The sequence below is a fragment of the Leptosomus discolor genome, chromosome 1 (genome assembly GCF_034619465.1).
Source record: "Leptosomus discolor isolate bLepDis1 chromosome 1, bLepDis1.hap2, whole genome shotgun sequence".
In the NCBI taxonomy this organism is placed as follows: domain Eukaryota; kingdom Metazoa; phylum Chordata; class Aves; order Leptosomiformes; family Leptosomidae; genus Leptosomus; species Leptosomus discolor.
Window position 1 is genome coordinate 77,128,559 of NC_141391.1, and position 19,254 is coordinate 77,147,812.

Genomic DNA, 19,254 nt, shown 5'->3' on the forward strand with positions numbered 1-19,254 from the left:
CTGTAAAGCTTAAGGTTGCCTGGAGAGCATAAACCCACAAGCCAATAAGCCCTCGCTTGCCAAAGTTAGCAGGGGGAGAATCTTCCAACTTTCAGGAAGACAACACAAAACTGAAACACAAATAAAAACTTTTTGAGAAGAACACCAAGAAGATGCAAACCACCCAGCACACAGTGGTCCACAGAAAGACCCAACTCCTCCAACCTGGAGCCCGAGAGCCACCCTGTGCACCAAGGCATGCCTCTGCCTTAGATAAACCCCACTGCAGCAAACCTCGGAGAGGAGGCAGGGGTGAGCTGCCCAGTGGCAGGGCAGTTGTGCCAACACAACACCTCCCAGCCCCCCCCACACGCCCCAGCCTCTGGCAAGTGTGACCCCCTGGGGAATCTGTTTACCTAAGATAAATGCTCATCCCTTGACTTATTTATCCGTAATTATGTATCAGTTAATCCTTGAAATGATGAACACCTTCCCAGGGTTCGCAGCCTGCCCCATGGGCCTCCCCACTCCCCCTGATCACTTCAAGTAAGCCCAGTTTAGAAGTGGTGCCCACAAACTCTAATGCATATGCACATTACCAGAAGAAACTTGGTGGGGCAGTAATAATTCTGGATAAATGTATACCATCTGATTAAGGAATTGCAGAGAGTGATGGGTCGGTGTCTTTGTGCAACAGAATATGAAAAAGATTCCAACTGGAAATTTGAATTAAGGTGCCTCCTCAGAGTAGCATAATCCTCATCATGATTGAAGGGGAACTGATTTCATTGGAGCATCAGCCTGAAGATGGGGCTTGCAGGGGCACCCGAAGCTTCAAGAGAAAAAACAAAGTCCTATCAGCTGGTGTTAGGAGGATTATGATCCCGTGACTGTGCATGGCCCCGCACAACAAATAGCATCTGCCTAGGAGAGAGGAATGATTGCCCCCAAAAGCTCTGAGGGTGAGATATTGGAACTCAGTATGAGTGGGTTTTAAAGAAATATATAATGTCTTCAATTAAAAAAAAAAAAATCTGGTTTAGGAAAAAGGAATATAGATCTTGGGTCTCACCCATAAGACTTCCAAGTCATGAATTTGTTATTCAACAAAGCTAAGTATGAGAATGTGACCTGATATAAAAAACCATTGAGAAAGCGATATAAAACTTCCCTACGTCTAGAGATAACACACATCTTTTGTCATCCAGTTCATCATACAGCAGTCATAATTACATGAAAGGCAAAAATATTGTTGTAAGTGTTCCTTTGAGAAAAGAAGGAAAACTGAGTAAGGAGGAGAAAGTCGGTTTGCAAAGAGAAAAGAGATCATCATTCTTTCCCTAGGTTTCAGCAATCCATGTGTTCCAATGAGAAGTTAAGAATGACCCTGTTTATCAAACCAAAGATCTAACTAGACAAGTGCCCTGTTTCCAACAATAACCTGTAGCAAGTGCTTAAGGAAGAGGTGTAAGTGACGGAATTAAGTCTAGGAGTGGTATTTTCCAATACATCCTCCCAGTGGCAAGAAGTTTCAGAGATTTCCTCAATCAAAGGTCACACCTAGCCTCTCAATGAACCTATCCTCCACTACTTCATCTAATAGCACTTTGTATTCATTCAGGCGCTTGGCCACCAAAGGGTTCCAGGACAACAGGCTCTGTGATTTAATGACACACTTAATTACATTAAGAGGGTTGTACTTCAGTAGTTTGTTTATTTTTTTTTTGTCGTCGTTTTGTTTGATGTTCTCTACTTTGTGTACAATAAGACAGAGAATAACCACTTCTCATTCACTTTCTCCATACCATTTGTAATTGTATGCTATCACACCTCAGTCATCTGTTTGCAAGCAGAAGAACCTTTGTTTATTAGCCTTACCTTGCACAGAGCCATCCCATCCTCCTCACCATCCCCCTCTCATTTTTCCAGTTCTACCAGACTCCTTTTGAGGATTCACAACAGGATGAACCAATGATTTCTACAAAGGAAGAGGGATGTTTCCTGTCCAGTTTTCATCTTCTTTCCTACTAAGTAACAAGATTTTGTTTGCCTTCATGACTGGCATAAAATATTGAAGATGTTGTGCAGAAAGCTTTCAACAGTAAATCACATTTTTTTTCTTTTTTTTTTTTTGACTGGTAGCAGTTAATTTAGATGCTATTCTTGTAAATGTGTAAGTATTTGCATTTACTGACACTCTGTATTACCCATTCCTTCACAACCCAGTCATTCAACACTGTGAGAGTATTCCCCATTCTTCACAACAGTTAAGATTTCACAGGGCACCTCTGGAGACCATCCAGTCCCACCCCCTGCTACAGCTGGTTGCCAAGGACCATGACCAGTCAGGTTTTTGATTATCTCCAAGGATGGAGACTCCACAACCGCCCTGGGCAACCTGTTCCAGTGTTTGACCACTGTCAATGTAAAAAAGTGTTTTCTTATGCTTAAATGCTATTTCTTGTGTTTTGGTTTGTGCTCGTGGCCTCTTGTCCAGTCATGGGCACCACTGAGCAGACCCTGGCTCCACCTTTACTGTCCCCATCAGGTATTTATACACACAGAAAATGTCCCCCTGAGCCTTCTCCCCTCCAGGCTGAACAGTCCCAGCTCTCAGTCTCTCCTTGCACATCAGAAGCTCAAACCCTTTATCAATAGTCAAATTATTTTGACTATCCTAAACACATTTGCGCAAAATGCATCATCTCACTGTTCATCCTTTTTTCTGTATCTATCTTTTATAAATGTACTGACATATGCTTATGGGATCAGGAGTCCCTTTGCTCCATGCCAAAGCTGACAAATAATTCCTAAATATTGTTTTCTGACTCCTAATCAGTTACGAGACCTTTCTCTTATCTCAAGACCTTTAAAATCTTTCAACATGAACCTTGCCAAAAGATTTTGAAAAACAAGATTAAATTAATTCACACAGTTGTTGAATTCTTCAAAGTCTTTAATAAATGCTTAATAAATAAATTAAATAAATGTCCAGAAAAACTGCACTAACTCTTCCAAATTTATCATCACATATTTAACTCTGTATTTTTTAAAATGCCTGACACTTTTTTTCACTATAAAAATCACACTCACTGGACTATACGCAACATCCTTCCTAAAATTGCCAAAAACTCATATGTGCTCACCTTACATTTCTCCTATATTAAGGATGATTTAAGGTCCTATGCAGAAGATACTAGTCCAGAAACACTCTATGTTAGTGAGGGATTTTGTTTCTAATCACACTGGCTTGTTTTAGACTGTTTAAATCTCTATTCTAATGAGTGGTACTGTATTTATACTGAGATTGTAATATTCTCCGTATTATTCATAAGCACTGTATCTTTTTAGCTGCTCATTTTACACACTTCTTTTAGAAGAGACAGTGAATAGTGGTTGCCTGTACAGAACACATTTTCAGATTGAAGACTTTAAGCCCATTCGGTTGTTCCTCACAAGGATGCTTCTCCATACTCTTGATAAGCTTGTTTTCACCTAAACCCGTTAAATTTCTATGCTATCAGTTTTGAAACAGGCACATCAGAAGTCAACACAGCATTTAAGGTGCTTGCACACAAAGGATTCATACAGTTGAATCAACTCATGTTGTCTATTTTGTTTGTTCCTTTTCTAATAATCTCTAATATTTGTTTAAGCTATTGGACACTGAGTTTTCATAGAAGGATCTATTTCAACCCCAAGATGTTTCTCCAAAGTGATGATGGTCAACACAAACCCCATAATTTCTTTTTCTGGAGTTATGATTTTTCCCCACGTCCATCACTCCATATTGATCTACATTGAACTGCACATCCCTTTTTTAACACCCAGCTTCTTACGGTCTTTCTGTAATTCTTCACACATGTCCTTGGTCTTTATTACCCTGAATAACTTCATACAATTTGAAAGGCTTGACATTTCACTATTAGCTCCACCCCTAAAATTAGAAGTTGAAAGCATGGTTTCTAGCCCATATCCCTGTTGAACTTCAGTGGCAACACCCTCTCTACTGAGAAAATACATATTTAGGTCTATATTCTGTCATAACATGCAATGGTATTGTATGACTGTAATGGCATTTGTACTTATCCTTTGGGCTCTGTAGTGTCCTTGATAGCCTTAAGAATTTTGCTTTAAGATTTCTAGAAATCCAAACAAACCATATCAACACGAATCTCTCTCATCCACACGATGGTTAGGACGAGAGGAAATGGCCTCAAGCTGTGCCAGGGGAAGTTTAGATTGGACATTAGGAAAAAATTATTTACTGAAAGAGTGGTCAAGCATTGGAACAGGCTGCCCAGGCAAGTGGTGGAGTCACCGTCCCTGGATGTGTTCAAAAAATGTGTAGATGTGGTACGTCAGGACATGGTTCAGTGGGCATGTGTCGCGGTCGGGACTGACACCGACAAAAATATATGTGAGAAGGCAGCCTTTATTAAGTTACAAAAGCCAAGATGGCCGAGCTGGCGCAGCATCAAAAACATACCCTTTTATAACCTTTCTGATTTATCCACTGGTTCATGCACTAAGGCTGCTAAAATGATTCGCTCAATAGCTCTGTCCATTCACCTCTATTCACATACTGATTGGCTGGAGCTCCTACTGTACTTCCCACTTCATCTACTGTCCTCTTGCCAAATTTCTGCTCTGTGGTATTCACTTGTTTAGTCTCTCCTTGCTCAGTCTCTTATCACCTCCTCAAACCTGTTTACAACATTCTTCATCCATTTCTTTCATCTTCTCACGGGTATGCTGGGATCCTGTCGAGGCCAATTTCATCTTCCTCAGTGAGGCTATCCCCGACAGGCATGGTGGTGTTGGGTTGACGGTTGGACTTGATGATCTTAGAGGTCTTTTCCAACCTTATTGATTCTATGATTCTATGGCCGAGCTCAGTTAATCATAGTATTTTACTATGCAATGCACCTGCACCGTTGATTGAGTTATATTTCTACTTAGGATTACTGCCCAAAAGAGAATTCTTGTGCTCTAAGTGTCTTTTCAGGTGTTTGTCACTATTTTAATAATAGTTTCAAATGTCCCAAAGGATCCTGAAATTAGTTTGGTCATAAATAAGTCTTAAAGCACTGCCGATTATAAAAGAAAGCTATACATTTTACAGGAGGAACGTTCAAAATGAATAAACATATACAAATATATATATAAACACACACAAATACATTTTTTTAAAAAGGAAAATATTTTTAAAGCAGTGTCAGTCTTCAAACAGACATGAGGGACTAAAGTGTTTGACAAAATTCTTACAGATTTGGAAGGCTGTGTGTGGCTGTGTGCACACACATAAGGTATAAATAACAGACAGCACTGCAAGTAGAGTTTTTCATAACCCTAATTACAGTGTACTGATACATTAAAAACTGAACTGAATGACAATTATAAGGCAATCTGCATGCATTTTCTTAATGTTCATACCAGAAAAAAAGGAAACCACCATCTACTTTTAAAAGGCTGGTAACATTTTGACACTTCCTGACTAACTCTACAACCCATTCAGGCCTAACAGAACCTGGCTAAAATTAGGAAGATAAATACTATTCTAGGAAAAATTATAACTCCAGCATCTCATACATCTATGTATAGTGAGAAAAGACTATTAAAGTATCCCATATAAATTTGCAGTAATTGATATTAAATCAAACATCTTTGAAAACGAACAATTGTACCGTCTCGGTAAGGTTTAATTATCCTTCTAAAGCCACTTTGTAGTATTATACAATATATGAATTGTCTGATTTATTGTGCAGAGAGTCCAGCTTGAAAATTGGAAACTAATGTGAATGAAAGAGATGACAGAAATATCTCTTGCTTGGTCTCCTGCAGGGCTTACCGAGGTCACACAGAAGTGCTGAGCCTGGTGATGGAACTACAGTTATTTCTGCCAAAACGGCATCGCTCAAATACGTCAGTCGAATATATATACATGTGTACATATATAATGAGACTGTTTCCTTCAGAATGTGAGCCTGTCTTAGAAAACTGTGACACTGACACACTAAGGATTGATTATATTGTCCCGAACCCAGTGTTTTACACCAAGCAGCACATGTGTAACATTGCCAAGCTGGAAATCTTTTGATTTCCATTCACCATTATCAGACAATATTATCAAAGCTTCTATATTAGATATTATCATACTTTTTTTTTTCTCCAGACGTCTTTTACTAATGTACTAAGAAAAAAAGGAAAAATCAAACTGGAGCTCTCTTTTTTAAAGTCAGGAATTTCAACATGCACCCACAGAATCCTCTTAAATTTAAGCCCCAGAGATGAAGGATAGAAGGCACGTGAAGTTTTAATGCTTCTAACCAGTCTAAATTCAGACTCATAAAACTGCGGCCAACACTGTGAACCAGAGTTGAACCTACTGGGTTTTATGACTGGGGGTTCATAAAAATGACTGGGATGTCTTGACCAGTATGTTAGTGGGAGAAAGGACGCTTGTGCACCAGTGATGGGACTGGAAAGGAAGAAGTTGTGAAAGCACTGTGCAACCAACCACTTGCTGAAAATGCTCTAAGTTGGCAAACTGCCTTTTCATACAGTGCCTATTCATGTCCAAGGTAACATGATCTCTACTTATTTATGTTTTCCTCATTCCATTGGTAGATTTGATTTACAAGTAAGTTCCTTGAAACATTTACTCCTCTGAAATGTCAAATGGAGTCAAAATCACATCCATCACAAATGGTGAATCATCTTCACATCCAACCCCCAGGTTTGACTCATTTGCCTGCTGCAGGGATATCATTCTTTATTGCTAAAAGCTCACGCCTATATACAAACATAGGGTGAAAACATTTCTAGAGTAGAAAGCTTGAGCACACTTGTTGTCTTACTTGAGGCTTAAATCTTTGCTTGCATGGCCTGAAGCTGAATGTGCTAACGCATGCCAATGTGCCAGCGGGTATTTTAAGTATACTCTGGACACTTGGGGACAACAGTTAGCAACAAGGATGGAAGGTCATTGCATTTAATGTGCTTTTGAGACTGTTTTAATCTTGCAGCTGGAACAAAGCCTGAGACTATCCATTCTACTGACAGGGCTTCTTTGCTCTGAAGAATTTCACAGGCAAAGAAGATGGCTGTGACTCACCAGGCTCAGTGTTTAGGTCAGAGTTTGCCTGAAAGAACTGAATAAGCTGAAAGTCTTACTCATCGAATGCTTCCTATAATTAATTTAATTAATTTACATTTGTAGACATTTGTAATGCAAATATTAAGGAAGGTACAAGTGAAAAGTGAATGGAAGTGTGTGTTTGTAAGAACCAGAAGAAAAAGCAGAGTAAAGAGTTAAAAGAATGCCCCTTACTGAACATAAACGACATGTTCCCAGGACACCATTCCTGTGTTGTTTATGTCAAGGCCACAGCACAGAGGACTTGCCAGCAGATGACCATGCACTCTGCCACCAGGAGGATAACATCCAGGTTGCAGCATATCACCCATACCATTACTTTTCCTGTTGGCCCACACAGAAAATAGGCTATAGATATAGCCTATATACTCCAGACAACGAAAAATGTACTACGCGCTGATGACTCCTAAAAGGTATAAAAGATCTGTCCATCAACTAGCCTGTCATTTCTGATCAAGAAGAACCACAGAGACAGGATAAGGACTCAGTAGCTGGCGTACTTTCTCGCACGCTGCCTACTAGTGATGCTCACTAGACAACATGAGCGCACACGTCTTGGTGCTTGTGAGAGTGTGGGTGTGAGTGTGAGTGAATGAGATCTATGAGAGGGTGACTGTGAGCTGAAAAAAATCAGCTCACTTAGAGATTTTGTAATTAAATATCACCCTCCCTTCCTCAAAGATTTCACATCATTGGATTTTGTTACGCGAAATCCCCTAAACATCAAATGGTATAAAATAAGTCTTCAAGAAGGCAGCAATATTCTGTGCTTCCATGACTCTATACAAACGGTAGAAAATCGGACTTTTTGTTTTCCCACTGAGTACATTTTTGCACTCCACCTTAAACATGAAAAGCAACTTCTTCAGTGAAATATTAATGCGAACATCATTAGCTACATCTAGCTACATTAGCTACATCTAGACTCTAGCTACATATAGCAGCATCTGCTTGCATTTTTCAGATGCTTGGGTTTTTCACATCTATTAAAAAATGCATGAGTAAATGGTATTCCGCATTACACCTGTACAATTCCAGGGCAACTCCATTAATGTTACTGATTGCACTAGACTAAAAATACATGGTTACTATGCTCTTTTTTATTGTCTGGTGTGAGTTGGGTTTTTTTGAAGATGTGTATACGAAACCTTAGAGAGAGAATATTCTCTATAAAAGCTAAATAAAATAGCATCACCAGCTACTAGTGTATTACCAACCTTCAGTGACCTTATGGTGTAAAAGTCACAGTGTTTTAGGTAACAATCTAGTTAAAGAAAGATGAAGTGAGCAAACCAGCATTTTAAACATATAAGTATTTATGATGTTACATACACATTGAGTAGATACATTAGTGCATATATATATAGTACACAAAGCTTTAAAAAATAGGAAAAAAGTCTCACTAATATTGACGGTAGTAGAGAGAAGAAATTGTGCACTCAGGACATTTTCAGAGTTCCTACAGAAATTCATCTCTCCTAACCTCAGATGTCTCAGTCTAACATAGTCACCTTATGAACTCTTTATTATCAATGGAGAGAAACAGGCACCCCCAGGAGGTGAGCTGTTCAGCCCATCTCAGACCGACACGAATGGCCCTCTCAGGTTATTTACTTCCTTACCTTGCCTACAAAGGCCAACTACAGTGACAAACTGAGAAGTAAATATGCAAATTTTACATGGATGAAGTTATAAGGGCTTCCTCTGCCCTTATAACAGAGATCATCCCCCACTACACACTGCAATATTCTTTCAAGCCTTTAATTACTTTTCCTCTTAATGAACATGTGCACCCTAACACTGAAGCACAGTCCACCCTCAGTAACAAGATAATAAAGTATTTTTGTAATATCCATATTTTTATGTTTTTTTCATTACTTTATTGTTTATTTCTTATATAAGGTAGTCCAGCTCTCTGGAGTTTTGCAGAAAAAAAAACCACCATACACTTTTCTTTAAGATCTTGCAAAGAAAAACATAAATAAAATCTTCATTTGTGGTAGTAAAACCCTCTTGTACCTTTCTCTGCCATATCTTTACTTGTGCTGGAATGAAAACACTCCTTAAAAGAAAAAAAAAAAAAAAACGCTTTCTGAAACAAAAAATATATTAAGAAAATAATGACTTTACCTATTATAACGTGCATGCCAAGTCTTGCCAAATGCTTCACAGTTTGGTAACCAATTCCTTTAGCACCTCCAGTCACTATAGCAACCTTTCCATTTTGTGTAGGGAAAACTATATGAAGAAAAAGAAGTAACGCAAGGTTAGTTCACAATAGTAACATGATTAAGAAGTTAAGATGTACTTCAAAGAGGTGTACACTTAACAGACCACTCAAGCCAGGCCAGCAAACAATCTCAGAAGCAAACTCTGTATAGAAATAAAAACTACTGAGCATCCGCCATTATTTACTGCACTATAATTTTCCATTATTAACAGTTCACAAAAGACTGAGGTTGACGACATGAAAGACAAACAACCAGTTAGGGAAGTTTCTCATTTCTATTGGGACGCATTTTGTCATCCTGCAGTAATCTGCCCTTTAAATTTTTCACCTTGTAACCGAGCAAAGTGACAGCTGTCACAAGTCAGCCCAGGGATGGTTTATTCCATACGCACAGGGAAAAAAAATGCAATGGGCAGCATGATATCCTGAAAACTTCTTGAATGATGAAGGACAGGTCTCTACCAGTAACACAAGGGAAAGAGCAAACAGGTCAGTCAAAGACGACGCGTCTAAAGGGCAGGAGCCGGCTGACCTAATTTACCTCCGTAACTGAGCACTCTCCTTGTTGAAAATCACACAGGGTCCTGACTCCCAAAGGAAGGAGTGGGCAATTTTTTGCACGAAAACCCCCACTTGCTTTTCCTACCCACCCCAGCCCTCTCCTGCAAAAGCCAGCGTCCCCATGCCCGCAGCCAGCCTCACACCACCTCTGCCCCACACATGCTCTCCTTAACCCAGGGCAACACACAGCCCAGAGGGTAAGGCACACTCCCCAAACCCCCTCTGCTAGGGGCTGCTTAGACCTACAGCCTATGCCTCCTGCATCCCCAGGCAGCCCTTCGACAGTCAAGTGAGCCAAAAGGTGGCTGGGGTGGCCCCAGAGAGGCGGCCACCACCGCGACTGCGAGCTCTCATGCTGGCTGCAGGTTGCCCAACGCATCCCTTCAAGATGGAGGGAGCCCTCCCACCAAAGGAGAGTAAAGACATTTTAATTTAACTGCTTGGGGGAGGCATGAATTAGGTCAAATATCAAATGCGATTTTTTGATGAGGTGGCGAATCTTTCATGTGAAGCACCATGTGGTCTTCAGGTGACCAAGGTGAATTCCTGTTTGCTTTTTAAAAGAAGCTGCTAGGTATTTGTACAGGGAAAACAGTGTTGAATATTTAATTTTGCCGTGGTGGAGTGTCCGTAGGCAATGTTATAGATAACAAATGTTAAAAAGATACTGACTTACATCTATCAAAGGACTTTCTATTTTTGATTTCTAGGGTTTTAGGAGATTGCTTTGTTGTACAACACAAGCTCATATTTTACATGGTTATGAAACACAGAACTAGTGCTGATACAAGCTGCTTCACAGCACCTTCAAAAAGGACCCAATTTCACCTTTTCTGAAACACGTACTTCTTTCCAGCACAATTCAACACGAATTTCTTCATGTAACGACGTGATTCTCCCCGCATATGCAGAGCGAGAATTGATTGCAAGCATTTGAAAATTAATTCCTATTACAATGATACCCATGCATGTAGGTGTCCTAATATATATAATTTGAGCTAAATAAATAAAACTTTGCTGAGAGATTTCCTAAAGGACTTCAGTTTAATTATAAGCAGTCCTGCAACTTCCACCAAAAATGTTTCTCATAACAAACTCCAAGTAAAATGCCCACATTTTTTTCAATAGTTAAGCTTAGAAATTAAAACTAGACCTTCCACTAAATACTCAGGTAAATTGTCCACTCTGGTTAGTATTTTTTAATTGCTTATTACTTTACCAGACTTGGCCTTTTTAGATTATGTTTTCCTGGTCTGCTGTCAGTGAAGCAGAAAAAAAGAAAAAAAATATGGTTTTGCAGTTTTTGAAAATGCAGACAGGAAATAAAAATTTTAAAAAGAAGAAAAATAGATGTTCTTAGTGTGAAACAAGTTGTTGTCACCTTTATGTGAACTGTCCTTTGTGCCTCAGCGTGACCGGATACGCTTGAAATTTGGCAAGGACATATTATCTCAAGTGCTTTCAGCCATGGAGTGAAAAATCACTGCCTGAATTATTTGTGTTTGTAAAAAGGGGGACCAGTATGTGCCCACTGTTCAACATTTTAGACTACATGAAAACACGAACACGCTGCCTTGTACCAAATGTGCGCTGAGAGGAGATGGGTCTCTTAACCAAGAACAGGGCAATATTGCCTGAAAGATGGCAGACAAATCTGAAACAGCTTTTTGAGCTTTTGTTAGCTCAAAAAGTTCAAGACTCTGAAAGATGAACTCTTGCAAAGCAAGTATCTCTTCATTCAGTCAAGTCTATGCTGCAAGAGCCACTCTGACAGCTCTCCTGAGGGGTCAAACAGCTTTAAATCCATACATGGAGCATTGGCACTGCCTTGGTATCAAAGAAGGAAAGGCCATTTCTGGCCACGATAGATACACGTGTTAATTTTGGATGTGGCAACTGCATATGTACTTGTAAAGAAAATGCCATCCAGAAGGCAAAAGTATGAGCTGAAGTCCACGACGTAATTTTCTTTTCAAGTTTAGTTAATCCAATCATAAACTATACTAATAATTCTGCTGACACGTGATAGAGCGAGTTGCACAAATGCGAGGTTTGCTTCCTCCCCAGAGCTCTCCCTCCCTGTTTATCTTTCATCCTGTTTCACCTGTGCACTTGGGTATAGAATCCAGAGAAAAAAAGGAAAATTAAGGCATTTCTTTTTTTTTTTATTTATTTCACTATAGCTGAAAAAACATACTCCAACATCAGCAAAATGAATTTCCTCAAGAGAAATTGCATTCCTTTGGGCCTGTACACCTTCTCCTCCTCTTCCGCCTCCCCATGCCCCCTGTTTCCTCCCCTCTCACCATATTGCCAACCTGACATTCATATTTCACACGTTGCATGCAGGTGCCGTCACTCATTTCCATTACCGCACCACTATATCTACCGATTGAATAAGAAGTGACAATTTAGTGCAAAATTAATTCGCTTACAAGAAAATGAATGAAAGAAAAGGAGAAAAAGAAGGCAGGACTGGGTAAGGGGCAATAACATGAAGGAAAAATGGGAAGTCAGAAGAGTAAAGTGATAACAGGTATCACTGTGATGAAACAGTGCTTAGCAGAGGACAAGGAAAGAAAACGTCTGGTCCTATCCTGTTCATGAGGGCTGCAAATAAAAGGACATTTTTTGGTCCCAATGGCCACTCAAATCAGGTACTTTACCAACCTGCGATGAAGAGCATGACAGATGGACAGACTCAACTGCAGAGATGCATTCAGTGAGATCCCATATTACACAGAGATTTAAAACAGGTCTGTTTGTAGCAGCTAGCTCCAAGGTCCTAAGAAAGCACCCAAGGAGGGAGAAATGAGGGCTGCAGACACACGGATAATGGCCAGTATCTGTTTTATTTACAACAGGTACAGTATACAACTTCCACATAGCATGGTTTTGAATAGACACAACACTGCATGTCACATCTCAGTATATGGGCTCACTTCAGACAAAATGGGAAACACAAAGATTAAACCTGAAACACATCTTTGGCGGTGGGGAAACAACAAGAACAAAAAAACATCACAACAAAATAACACCCTCAATTTATTCTTAATTTCGATTTTTATTAATCTTAAATTAATTTTAATCTGCAGAAAGGTGTACTGTTTTCAGCAAGACAGATACCTTAATGTAAAATGAATCTCCATGAAAATGAGACACTGCTAGTTTTTACATCAATAAAAGCAGGCAAGATCAAATCCAGGCTGCGTGTGTAAGCCAGTGGCAACTACAGTGAAAGGCAGTTTATTGGTGCTCTGTTCCCACTAGAACTCCACTGTCGGGCAGAGTTTGCAAAACACCCACCTTTTCAGTGTGAAAACACCTCTTCGATGATGAAACCCAACATCAAACTTTCAAAGCTCAGCTTGGTTTTCCAGCAGATACTGGTTTATTTTGTGCAAGAGGTTGAGCAGAGCATGGCCAGAAGCTGGGAGCGCTCTGGGCAGGAGGCAGTGGAGACCCACCGGCTTTGCCACGTCGAGGAGGTTCCCTCTGGCGCTTCTTACACCTCATTTAAAACACCCCAGCTCTCTCTCTGCCTCTGCTCCTGGTAAGTAGGTAGATACTGATCTCAATTACAGAGGCGTAATGCCAGTGATCTCACCGTGGGACATGAGAACGGTACAGCCCTGGTGCTAATGAAATCCCCTGACCAAGCACTAGCTGTTTATTTCCCTTTGTGTTTGAAGAAACCAGCCTGCCATCTGTAAGTGCTGCTTTATCACGCCAAAGTCTGAGAGAGGCTTCTCCCAGGCTGCAGGTTCTGCCTGCACCCCAAGATATTTGGAATAAATAAGCCTGTCTACTTTGCGAGTGGATTAAGCTAAAGCAGAAAAATAAGGCAAATTTGTTATGTAATAAATATGTCCAGATATGAAGCTATTTTAAAATCATCATTGTCCTTTTAAATATCTTCTTAATCTGAAATAACTTCCATGTACAGAGACATCGTCACACAAAGCCAGTACTATGAAGAATTTAAGGCAATTCTGTAATTTTAAAAAATACTAGTTTTCAAGGGACTCTTAAGAGGGCTGTCAAGATATCTCTGCAACTGCCAAGACCACAGAGAAACAGAACAGACTGCAGACCTATATCAGTGACCACTTCCATATGAATGGCTGGTTCCTGCTGGCAAAATCTCAACTCTGGGGTAGGGATGGGGCTAATTGAAGCAGACAAATCAAAACGGAGGCATTAAACTTTCTTCTTTGCAGAAATGTACTATGTGAACACAGACAATCCAAACCTCAGAAGAAGAGCTCCCCTTTAGAGCTGCTTGCTTTGGTATTCTGCAATCTTTCCAACACAGCCTGTTTGAGGCCAAAAAAAGAAGAAAAAAGTATTAAAAGTTTACTAAAAGCAAATAGCACCGAGTTTTTACAAAGTTCCATCTCCTACCCTATTAATCCAGCATCTGCATTGCGGAACATTATGAGTCATGTGGACATTAAAATATAATATCTTTATAGTAATCTCTTCATTAAACCCTCTTTTTAAGATACTGAAGGCCAAAGGCAGAATTTAGATTGTCTGAATCAGTCTCCAGTCCTCATCAGGCAAGAAAGACAACCACTGCTGACGACATCCGAAGAGCTGGTCAGAGGGGCCACTCGAGAGGTGCCATGCTAGGACCTGCCTGCACTTCCTGAACTGGGCATTGGGCACAGGGACTTCGGTATCATTTGTGCTGAAGAGACCCCCACAGACAAATCCTAACAGTTACTTTTTCCCTTCCTCCTATAACTGAATAATCTACATGCAAATGTTATGCCTGAAGGTAACTGGCAGAACCACAGATGGAAACAGAAAAAAAAAAGGAAAAAAAGAAAAGAAGCCACAATGAATATTTAGTTTGATGACAGAATAACAGGAGCCAAGTTTGGAACTGTTCCTGTACAGCAACAGCAAGTGAGAAAAAGAGGGCAAACTGTAATCATCAGTCCTCATCTAATGCCACAGGACAAGGCATGATTGAGTTTTTCTAGTTGGCTAAAGAATCCATATAACCCAGTTTACCACCAAATTATTAAGTAGTTTTTCCTATCCCAAAATATTCTAACTCTCTTTTTTTCCCTGATTTACACTGTGGCAGTGCTGAGATCATAGCCATCGAGACCCCTTTCAAAGCAGATGTAGAAAAGTAATTCATTTGCTACTCCAAGAGGCAATCAGTAGACCGCTGGGGAACCCGTGCAGCTTTCAGCAATAGCCTTTTGTGTGAGGCTTACAGTAACACCTCTTTAAACTTCTGTTTTGGCAGAAACTGAGTAAACGGGGTCCAGACTCAAAAAGTCATTCCAGCACTATCTTAAGGCAATTTCAGTTACTCACGTCCTGAGGAATAAACCAGACAATCTGTTGTTTGGTTTTTTTTTTTCTTGTATGACACTGGCTTTAACCAGCAGAAAAATTATGTGTCCTAAGCCAGTCATAAGGCTGTGCAGATGATCTTTCAAATGCAAATGGTCTTCCCAAATTTGCACACCAAAATCTTTTCTGCCTCTGCTGCTTCCTATCACTTTCCTAAGGAACATCAATATGCAATCAAGATTGAAGGCTTTTAAGGCTGGAAACCAGGTAGGTGGCAACCAGCCTGACTAGTCCTTCTGTGAAAAGGTATCCTGCTGGTTTCAGCAGTTGAGGCCATCAGACCTTCTGCTGATGAACAACTGGAATGCACACATGCAGATCCGCTGGCACACAACCAACAGGTCTGATGTACCTTGAATCAACGGACGTATTGTCTAAAGGTGATTTATTTGCCCAGGTAGAGCATCTGCTTCCAAGTACAACTGGAATTTTGCACCAGCTAGGTGACAAACCTCTTAGCTTTTGTCTTACTTTACTTCTGCAGAAGAAGTGAAAGTCAGGAATCACGAGGAAATGGAAGTACCAGAGACAGGCTGGCCCTGGCGTTACTCATGGGAACGGAAGGTGTTGAAGAACCAGAACAGCAGGAGAAACCAAACCATGGAAATGTGTCCCTTACCCTACAAACACATCGTATCTCAAGGTGCTATTAATGGAACAGCAGCAGCCAGATGGCTGTAAGAATTTCAGCAGCCAGGGGAAGACCTAATTTAAGAAGCCTCCCACACTGACACCGATACGGAAGATGGATTGTTAACAACCGCTCACAAAACCACAGCAAAACCCCTGGCAGCCGTAAAACCAAGTTTCTTGTTTAACCATTGCACAAGGTGCGCACGGGTCCCAAAATGCTGCATGCCAACAAACCAACAAACAATAACTCACACTTACCAATGCTGGAAATTCGTAGAAGCCCCATTCCCTGTATTTCAGGCTGGGATATCCAGCATGGGCCCACACGACATGCAGCCTATGCCCTGTGAAGCGGACATTTCCACAGCACAGCAGAGCTCCCGCACACACGCAGCATGGGCAGTCGCTGGACCAGCGGCAACAATTTGTCTGGGCTGCCTGGACACTTGGGAACCCAACCAGTGCTGTAACTCAAGCCAAGGCACCACATAGCCAGCAAGCCTGGACAAATGGCCGAAGCGTAGCAAGGTAGCAAATGACACAAAAGCAGGGAAGTCAGCAGCTACACCAACTAGAAAAGCAGTGCGCTCACCCAGCTAAGGAGCTAATGTGTATCCTCATCCTTTTCCCAACCTCGTCAACACAGGAACAAGTGATAGCTCTGCAAAGTTGGCAGCAAACATCTGCTGAGACAGACTAACGAATTTTCTTTAATTGCCAATGATAACAACTGAAAAAAAAAAAAACAAATTTAATCCTAGTGTAAGTTTATAGCACTTGTTTAGCTTTTTGACAAGCATGCCAGCTTGCTTATAGGGACAAAGTGATAATATTTGCAGGCAAGATGACAAGCCCTTTACAGAAGCCAGAGATACAAATATCCAAAATCGATTCCAGGACTCATCCCCAGATATCTCATTTAACATAGGGAAAAGCCATACTACAAAGGATTAACAAGGAGAAATCTCCTCCTCCTCTTATTTTTCATCTCATGAGCACATCGGGGAGCCTTGGGAAGTATTAGATAGCAAAAAATATTATTAGAGTTCAGTGTCACAAGATTGGAGTACCAGTATCCACAGCAAGACCTAACTATAGCAAAATAAATCCACATATCAGAAAAGATGCAAGATAAACTGGCACAGTAGTAAGAAGAAAGTTATGATGACAGCATTACAGTACCAAAAGAAATATTCTTTTGCTAAAGAAAACGAACGATACCCTAAATAAGGCAGCTTTTCAGAGCAACAGTTCTTCGCACTCAAAAATCCAAGTCCTGTGATAAAAAATATCTCTAGTAACAAGAGGAAGGGGGGTGGAAAGCTACACTAAAAATTTCATTTGCATGACACACCTATCTGCATTTCTTCTAGTGATTCTTGGAAAGACAGGATAAATGCAGATAAAGGGAGAAGTGTATGTGGAAGGCAAGGTGTGAAAGGGGAAGCAGAAAGGAGTGTGAGACTCTCAAAGAGGTAGGAAAAGGTTTTTTGGTCAAGAGGTCATTTTCAAATGCTTCAACCCACTTTCCCTTCTCTTCACTTCCCCCACTACTTCCAAGTATTTAGCTGAAAGAGACCCACCTCTAAGCAATCTAATGCACCTGAATCATAAATCTCTGCATGGTGGTATTGTCCTCAAGGCAAAAAAAAATGTCCAGCAAGGAGACCTGCACAGACAGCTTGGCCTCCTGCTACTTACGGATGCAAATCAACCATGGTTTGGTGGGGAGGAAGATGGTGTAAGTCAAGGAAGGCACTGTAACCACAGACTGGTAGAAAGGTAAGCCGCGGCTATAGCCAAAGTCATCCAAAAAAATATTTCCTCTGCACTTGCATATGGATTTTCAGTGCCCTGTTTTCTACAGTGTATAACTGGAGTGTTTGAAAGTTGAGAAGTCCTGCCTAGTTGCGAGAGCCAAGGGAAGCTGCATTTTCACACATCTTTCAACTGGAATCTGAGTGCTTTTGGTCTATTTGTCAAATAGGATCCTCAGTAATATTGATTCTGGACTTTGTGATGCTGCTAGACTTGGCAGAGAAAAAGATAATTGCAGTTTTCAAAAATAATATAGGTGGTAATTCTGACCTAATTTATGCTGTCTTCACTCTGACTGTGAAGAACCTCTTCTTCCAATAAACCCTATGCAGATCTCCTCCATCAGGCTCATTGATCACACCAAAAAAAGCTGAATGTTGCCCCCCTCCAAGAAGGAAGAGGCTGAGAATGAAGAAAATTAAAGACGATGGTTAATCTGGGAAGTTTTCTTGCCATTTTTGAATTGGCTTTCTCTAAGACAATGGGAAACAAGGCTGCATCGAAAAATGGTTTGATGAAGCATATATCCGAGCTTTTTACAGATATAGTAAAGTTCAGGCTGATTTTGGCAGAGAGGTATTAGGAATTTGATCCCAACAAATATGGAGCTGCCCTAAGGTAAAAGAAAGCAAAGGTAGAAGGAAGGGTGCAGTTCCTAAATCTGACTTCTGGCCATGTTTGCAATTCCCAGGTACTTTGTTCCTTTAGCCAAAACTCATCTAAAGATAAGAGATTTGAATCTAATTTTTACGAGTGCCAAACAGATAGATTGAACACACTATTATACAAATCAGAGAGCTGGGAAATACCAAAGTGCGCTATTAAAATCTGCTAAAAATTCTTCAGGAATCCAGGTTTGCCCACAATCTGCTCTGGGAGTAAAGTTCCCAACCAAATGTGTAGCAATAGGAGAGCACTCAGTCCCTGGGAGGGGGGATGGAGGGGTAGGGAGAGAGAAAGGGAGAGGGAGAGAGAGAAGAGATGGAAAAGTTGCCTTAGATCTACAAGTACAAATTATATTAGTGAAATTACGACTCTGCAAGTTCCAAACAGGCATCGAGCAACTTCTGTCATCACGCGCGAGTCCTTATCTTAAATGTCCTTGCTATTCCTGGCTTAAGCCAGTTTTTTGCTGGAGAATCACACAGAATCACAGAATCACAGAATGTTAGGGGTTGGAAGGGACCTCGAAGGATCATCTAGTCCAACCCCCCTGCCAGAGCAGGACCACCTAGAGTAGATCACACAGGAACGCGTCCAGGTGGGTTTTGAATGTCTCCAGAGAAGGAGACTCCACAACCTCTCTGGGCAGCCTGTTCCAGTGCTCTGTCACCCTCACAGTGAAAAAGTTTTTCCTTATGTTAATTTGGAGCTTCCTATGCTCCAGCTTGCACCCGTTGCCCCTTGTCCTGTCATTTGCCATCACCGAGAAGAGCCCGGCTCCGTCCTCCTGACACTCGCCCTTCACGTATTTATAAACATTAATGAGGTCACCCCT

General features: G+C 40.8%; 1 protein-coding gene across 1 annotated transcript in view; it reads right to left on the reverse strand.

The window, feature by feature from the left end:
• Positions 1-19,254, reverse strand: part of DHRSX (dehydrogenase/reductase X-linked) — a 175,913-nt gene that overhangs the window by 128,234 nt on the left and 28,425 nt on the right. Inside the window, exon 2 of the mRNA XM_086470201.1 lies at positions 9,269-9,376. Coding sequence (XP_086326327.1) covers positions 9,269-9,376 — 108 coding nt within the window. The remainder of the gene's footprint in view (positions 1-9,268; positions 9,377-19,254) is intronic.